The sequence below is a fragment of the Epargyreus clarus genome, unplaced genomic scaffold, assembly GCF_041222505.1.
Source record: "Epargyreus clarus isolate Ecla_fem2 unplaced genomic scaffold, WU_Ecla_fem_2.2 ptg000022l, whole genome shotgun sequence".
NCBI classification, from domain to species: Eukaryota; Metazoa; Arthropoda; class Insecta; order Lepidoptera; family Hesperiidae; genus Epargyreus; species Epargyreus clarus.
The window spans coordinates 1,220,649-1,228,736 of record NW_027332229.1 but is presented as its reverse complement, the minus strand read 5'-3'; the positions used below and the strand labels follow the sequence as shown (position 1 = coordinate 1,228,736).

Below are 8,088 nucleotides of genomic sequence, written 5' to 3'. Positions count from 1 at the left end.
TGGGATTTCCGGGATAAAAACTATCCTATGTCCTTTCTCGGGTTTTAGACTATCTTTGTACTATATTTCATTAAAATCGGTTCAGTGGTTTAGGCGTGAAGAAGAGACAACCAGACAGACAGACAGAGTTACTTTCGGATTTATAATATTAGTAAGGATATTTCATATTTACTTATCTTTTAAACCTTCCCTGGACTTCCACAAATTATTCTAAACTAAAATTAGCCAATTCGGTCCAGCCGTTCTCGAGTTTTAGCGAGACTAACGTACAGCAATTGATTTTTATATATATAGACTAGTGGTGCCCGCGGCTTCGCCCGCATTTTAAAGAAATAATATGACATACATACAAAATATGACAGTCGAAAATTGGTCTTACCAAAATACCAACTCCCAAACCCTCGTGGGCTCTTGGACAACAACTTTGCTAAAGATCATCACTTGATCAAATGTATAGTTTCCGATTCTACAACTACTTACGAATTAAAAATTAATTAAAAAAACCTTTTCCCACGGACTAAATTGTGAATCTAAACCATTCTCAAGTCCCCTTGAACACACATAACAAATTTCATCAAAATCAGTCCAGTGGTTTAGGAGGAGTTTAGTGACATACGCACGCACATAAGAAATGTATATATATATATAGATAGATTTCTTGGTGTTCGTAACGCTTCAGTGGTTGTTTTTCAGATTTATTTTGCAACGTTGTCTTATTTTAATCCCAGGGGGACGTATAACGGCACTGGATAATGACTATAGTCCATAACGCTGATTACAAAAAATACAAATTATATTGCACACATGGGCGCCGCCAGGATTATTTTCAGTAGTCTGCATAGCTATTTTTTCGCTTTTAGCACATATTTCCTGTTTGGTATTGGTGACTTTTTCGCTTATAAATACACATTTCAGCTATTTCTTCGACTATGTCGAATATTTATGTGTATATTTCAGCTATTTTTCCGGTCAGGGGGGTGCAAGGGCACCCCTTTGCTCCCGCCGGCCGGTACCCATGATTGCACATATTTTTTTTTTACACACACATTACTTTGACATGGTTATTTTTAGAGAACTCTCAGGCGTAGGTTCCAATGTTTATTTTTTAGAATCCGATTTTAAAGGTGGTTGAAGCCTCTGGTTTCACGCATTATTTTCTAAATGCTAGTATAGCGCTGCTATCTTGATTTGGAGACTGCGAAATAGGAAAGATAATATTTAGGTCCGAGGCGTTTTGACTTAGTTCTCAGGGGTGAAAGGATCTGTGACCGACTACGACTAGTTAAAAATGTTCATTGATAGCAATTGTCTCCTTGTACCATCAGATAGAATGTATACTGATTATTCTGTACTTCTTTAATATAATAAAGATAAAATATAAAACACGAAACATCCTGTCAGAACGGCTTTACGGCTCATAAGTTGTAGGATCGCTTATCTTAGGTTTAACGTAAGCTGATACTATTTTACAACGTAAGCATACCACAAGAGCCCGTTATTAATAATGAATCCGTCTCTAATGTTTTGCCTTATAAACATAGACATCTGACAATTTATGCATTGTCATATTTAGATGTTTGGTAGATGAAAATTCGATAGTCCCTGTAGTTCCGGGACCAGAATAGGGCTACGGAATCCCCTGTCTGTCGTAAAAGGCGACTAAAAGGGGCTTCCGGGGTTGCGGGCGGCAAGAGTGGGAGCTCGAACCGCCTGGCTAGCGACCCCGGGATAGACGGCGGTATGTGTAGGGGGATTTTAGTGCGGTTTAAATCCCACATAACCCCGTGTCGGTCCCACGGCATCGGGTACGTTTTGAACCTGTTTTAGTCCTCATGAGTAGCTGCACGTGTGGTTGACTCCAGATAGGAATCTTATCTTATCTGGGGTCGAATATAGATGTTCATCGGCAGTAGTAGCCCTTTAATATCAGATTTTTACTAGTAATATCAAAGTTTACTAGTGGTGCCCGCGGCTTCGCCCGCATTTTATAGAAATAATATGACATACATAAAACGGAAAATTTGTATTAGCATTGGAATGACAGTGGTGCAAACTGTCGAAAGTTGGTCTTACCAACTCCCAAACCCTCGTGGGCTCTTGGACAACAACTTTACTAAAGATCACCACTTGATCAAATGCATAGTTTCCGATTCTATAACTACTTACGAATTAAAAATTAATTAAAAAAGCCTTTTCCCACGGACTTAAATATAAAAAAAAGTTTTTTATCGGATATTCTTAAGCGTTAACCAAGACTATCACTTACTACGTCAATCAAAGTAACTAAGTTAATTTATTAACTATAGTTAATTCATTTGCCACGCGCTGCAATACTTCCTGTGATATGCCGGTTATAATCACCGATTAGGTGATACATAACCCATTATATAAAGCGGTGGTAACTGATAATGGTAACTGGTCAAGTGTGAGTCGGGCTTGAGTTTTTATATATTTTATCAATTCATTACTGTCCCTTTTCTTTTTTTTTCTCGAGGGGGAAACCTTCAAAAGGTACCCGACGACGTGGGAGCGACGCCGGGTTATGTGGGATTTTTATCGCACTAAAACCCCCCCGGTGGCCGTGTTTACGACGGTATGCGACCACACATACCGCCGTCCTTCCCGGGGTCGCTCGCTGGACGGTTTAAGCTTCCACTCTTGCCGCCTGCAACCCCGGAAGCCGCCTTTTAGTCGCCTCCTACGACAGGCAAGGGATACCGTAGCCCTATTCAAGTCCCGGAACTACAGGGACATCATTACTGTCCCACTGCTAGGCACTGGTCTCCTCTCAGAATGAGAAGGGGTAGGCTACCGCGCTGGCCAAGTGCGTATTGGTAGATTTTGTTTTAATTTCTCAGGTATGAAGGTCCTCACGATGTTTTCTTCACCGTTTAAGGAAGTGTTATTAATTTCTAATATGCACATAAGTTTGATAAGTCAGCGGTGCGTGCCTAGGATTTGAACCTCGGACCTCTCGAGTTGATTACAGGAGTCCATGGGCAGTATGAGCATGGGTGGAGTGTACATCAAAAGTTAATTGCATCATTTAACTTTTAACTTAACATAAGTTTTACATTAAATAGATTCAGAATTAATGAAGGTTGTAATTTAAATTAATTATCACAATTTGGTTAAATCATGTGGAAGTAAAATTATCTTGAAAATCATGTGTCATTGGAATTAATTAATAATAATTTAAAGTTAATATAATTTATATAAAAAAGGAAGCTTCCGTATGGATGTGTTCGAAAAACTGGAAAATAGTCGATGGATTAACTTAATATTTTTTGAATTATTTTTAACCAAACTAGTTTTTGCCCGCGGCTTCGCTCGCGTTACGAAGTAATATTTTCATCCCCTATTTTATCCCCTAGGGGGTAGAATTGATCAAAATCCTTTCTTAGCGGATGCCTACGTCATAACATCTACCTGCATGCCAAATTTCAGCCCGATCCGTCCAGTGGTTTGGGTTGTGCGTTGATAGATCACTATGTCAGTCAGTCACCTTTGAGTTATATCCAAATTTCCTTCGACAACTAAGATATTTTATGCACGTCTCTAATAATGTATATTAGAGGTAAAGCATAATTAGGTAATAGGTCTCCGGCGGCACCACCGCCACACCTATTTCTGCATAATAACAGCAGTGTTAGGCGCTGCTGTGTTCCGTTTTGAAGGGTGTGGTAAGGGAGACAGACTTTTCCGAGGCGTTCCAGCTTGGTCCTCAGGGGGAAGCGGCGCATCTGTGACCGACCTCAGGTAGGCTAATCTAATCCTATCTGGGGTTGAGTACAGATGTCCATGGGCAGCAGTAGCCGCTTACCATCAGGTGGACTGCATGCACGTTTGCTGCTGTTTTTGTTTGTAATACAGTACAAAAAGCCGACGAAGCCATTGACGGAATATTTCAGGCCAAACTACTAGTCCGCTCTGAAGTTTGCGAGCAGGTGTAGTCATACAATTTGCTATGGCGACGCGATTCATTTCTATATTCAGAGCGGACTAGCAGTTTGGCGCGGACTATATTAGTATTAAAAATACTTACGTATTATAGACAGGAAACATGCTAACGGTAAATTTATTTGCATTGTCCGTTTATTTAACACTACTAAATATACGCAAAACCGTTAAAAAATCACTATTTTACCGTTAAAAACAAAAAAATAACACTATTCATCGATAAATCCCAAAAATATTAACTACGCACTTAAGATAAAATTACTAAAGATAACTTACTAATAGAATAAGCAAAAATAAAAATAAACCCAAAATATTTATATCTATGCCCCTTTAAGTTAATAAACGTCTGGTAAAAGCACTAAAAAAACAGTTTTAAAATAACACTAAATAAGAATTATCTTCGTGCTAACAATCACTAAAATTATTAAATAAGATTAATTAAGAAATCAAAGCCCTAAAATATAAATTATCGATGCCGTAAAAATATAAATTAAAAAGTAAAGTAGCCGCGTTTTTGGCTGTCAATTTTGACAAGACGCGCGTGCGGTGTGTATTTTCGCGGGAAATGGTTAGGTTCGTATTGGAAGGGTACTTTTCCCGCCATAGTTGTTTTAAGAGGGGATTCGGCATCGAGAGGTTGAATTGATAGGAACTTGTTTTGAAGAGTAACAAATCTACTTTAATTTTACTTATGGATTTATTTTAGGTTCTTGTAAGAATTTTATAGAAATACTACGCCTTGACTATAAAAACGGGTCTATAAAATGATCCAGAAATATAATTTTAACAAATTCAAAAATTATAGTGGATAGTCGGACTTATTATTAAAGTAACTCCTCGTTTTTTTACACGCTTTTATTAGCTTATAATTAAAAAAAGCTTAAAAGCTTAAATTGAAACTGCAAAATGTATTCTTTCTTTCGATTGAGAGTAGACACTTACTCCAATGTAAGCATTGATTGAAAAAAAAAATATGTGCGTCTCATATCGCATTTCAGCCTTTTTTATAATATAGGAGTAACAGACGAGCATACAATCCACCTGATGGTAAGTGGCTACTGCCGCCCATAGACATCTGTAATCAACCCCAGATAGGATTAGATATTCCGACCTGAGGTCGGCCACAGATGCGTCGCTACCCCTGAGGACTAAGCTGGACGCCTCAGAAAAGTATGTCTCCCTTACCACACCCTTTAAACCAGAACACGGCAGCCCTTAACTCTCTGTTATAACAGAAATAGGTGTGGCAGTGGTGCCGCCGGAGTCGAACCACAGAAAGTTCTACCACCTTCAAAACTACTACTTGTTTCCTTATGAGGATCAATCAAAGTTGATTTATTTCTGTCAGTACATAATCACTAATACTGATCATCAGTGCGAAGAACGTTTCAACACATTATTCATTTAATTAGTTTAAGGCGAATTCATAATAACTGAATTTATTTATTTAAAACTAGAGTGTTTTGTACTGGAGAAAAATGTATACCGAATATGCATATAAAATTTGGTAAAAATCGGTAAAGCCGTTTCGGAGGAGTACGGTATCTAACATTGTGACACGAGATTTTTTTATATAAGATTCAGTAGGTCTGAGAATCGGCTACTATCTATTTTTCATACCCCTAAGTGATAAGGGTTGTTCCCTTAACATTTTTTTTATTTTTATGGCAACACAAAATTTGCTGGGTCAGCAAGTATGAAAAATATTTCAGAAATATATTCTGAGGCGGTACAAAGTTTGCCGGGTCAGCTAGTATTATATAATATTTGGATATTACATAAAAACGGTTGTTTTATTTATTTCTTCAAGTTTTCTTTTAATTTTTTGCATTGGTTGTATAGTCCGCGTAAAACTGCAAGTCCGCTCTGAATATAGAAATGAATCGCGTCGCCATAGCAAATTGTATGACTACACCTGCTCGGAACAACTTCAGAGCGGACTTGCAGTTTGGCGCGGACTGTACCTATTTTCTCTTTATTTTTATTTAGTATTGCTATAATGGACTTATGTGTTACATTTTAGGGACTGTATTTTTTACGCTTTGGGTACGAACCCTAAAACATTTATTAAACATATCACTTTCTTCCCCAGGGCGATCTGCGGCCGCATAGAGGGCCACATTTCGTCGCTACCCCCACCCTTCAGGTTACAACGGCCGATGTTAGCGCGAGCCGCGAGTGCTGAAGCTCGGACCCCGGCCCGCGCGCCGTCGTTCAGCGTGTGCTGGTGTTGTACTTCGCCTGTGAGTATAAATATCTAATATATAAAATTCTCGTGTCACAGTTTTCGTTGCCATACTCCTCCGAAACGGCTTGACCGATTTTGATGAAATTTTTTGTGCTTATCCGGTATCTATGAGAATCGGCCAACATCTATTTTTCATCCCCCTAAGTGATAAGGGTTGTTCACCCTTAACATTTTTTTATTTATTCGGCAACACAACGTTTGCAGGGTCAGCTAGTTAATAGTTATAATGTTATAGCGCGCTGTAACGTTATAACGAATAACGTTATATTTTATAGCGTGCTATAACGTTAAGATGTTATAGCACGCTATATTTTATATTATGTTACTAGCATGTTATGAGTATGAGCAGTGATAGCCTAGTGGTTAAGAAACTCGGCCTCTCGATCGAGGGGTCCGAGGTTCAAATCTCAGGCACGCACCTGTGATTTTCAAAAGATTATAATTATAGCACAAGTACATATAATTATAGCAGTCCCTTTGTATTGTATATCTATAATGTTTGCTTTTTTAACTTTTCTGTATACGTTAACTCATAAATAAATGAATAAGTACTTTAAAATATATATAAATTTATGATTTCAGACACCAGAAATAGTTAATGCGACGACAGGAAAGCTGGACAACGGTCAACCATCGCTCCTATGCAAGCAGAGTATGTTCGCAAGATGGCAATACCTCGTCAGGCGACTACCACTATTGCCGCAGGTGACTATAACTGATTTGTACCACGCTTTTATTAGAATGGGTTGTATCTATGTATGTACTTATGTAACGGAATCTTTGTATTCATTTTTACCCACTTTGAACGGTCCGATTAATTTAGAATTTTGAACAATTATCAAGAACGGATGACAATACACGATTTTAATAATTTTATCCCATTCTCCTCATCAGGATCGTCAGAATTTAGGATTAACGATTTTCCTTGTGCGATTTTAGCGTGGTTTATTAAGATTTAAACTATAATTATTCTATTAAAAATATACATTTAAAAAATATTCCTTGAATAATTCCTCTAACAAAATGTTCTGACGTCATTGTTCTGTAATTTTTTTATCTATTTTCGTTTTTAACTATGTTATTTCTAAATCTACAACAAACTATTATACAATTGTAAATAAAATAATAAAAGATTGTTCTTAAAAAAATTGGTGATAAAATAAAATTAGTTCTCATATATAATAAAGTCTCATTATGCAATCCTAAATATAAGTTTTCTATGGACTAAAAATATTATATAACCAAAAAACCATCCAAATTGGATCAGTAGTTTATAAGAAAATCAAGGAAATACACACACACAGTCATCATCATCATCATCATCAACCCATTACTGTCCCACTGCTGGGCACGGGTCTCCTCTCAGAATGAGAAGGATTAGGCCATAGTCCACCGCGCTGGACAAGTGCGTATTGGTAGACTTCACATACCTTTAAGATTTTTTATAAATCTCTCAGGTATGCAGGTTTCCTCACGATGTTTTCCTTCACCGTTTAAGCAAGTGATAATTAATTTCTAATACGCACATAAATTTGAAAATCAGAGGTGCGTGCCTGGGATTTGAACCTCGGACCCCTCGATCGAGAGGCCGCGTTTCTTAACCACTAGGCTATCACTGCTACACACACAGTGTCGGTTAAAAATTATTGGTTAGTTACTTTTCAGCAAAACTTCGACATTAACCGTCCAACTACATGGTCTCGATTTTAGTTGTCGTTACGAAAATAACACTCACAATTTTTCCAAAGGAAGTATTGAATTCTTTTTATATTTTTTAATAAGTATAAGTATAATTTTAATAAGTATTTCAAATTATGTGCGTATTAGAAATTAATTATCACTTGCTTAAACGGTGAAGGAAAACATCATGAGGAAACCTG

The 8,088-nt window shown here is 37.4% G+C and overlaps 1 protein-coding gene across 5 annotated transcripts in view; it reads left to right on the top strand.

The window, feature by feature from the left end:
• Adar (Adenosine deaminase acting on RNA) overlaps nucleotides 1–8,088 on the top strand; it is a 59,087-nt gene that overhangs the window by 49,332 nt on the left and 1,667 nt on the right. For all 5 annotated transcript variants that reach the window (XM_073085089.1, XM_073085085.1, XM_073085086.1 and 2 more), the window contains 2 exons: nucleotides 6,053–6,203; nucleotides 6,791–6,913. In XM_073085089.1, coding sequence (XP_072941190.1) covers nucleotides 6,053–6,203; nucleotides 6,791–6,913 — 274 coding nt within the window. The remainder of the gene's footprint in view (nucleotides 1–6,052; nucleotides 6,204–6,790; nucleotides 6,914–8,088) is intronic.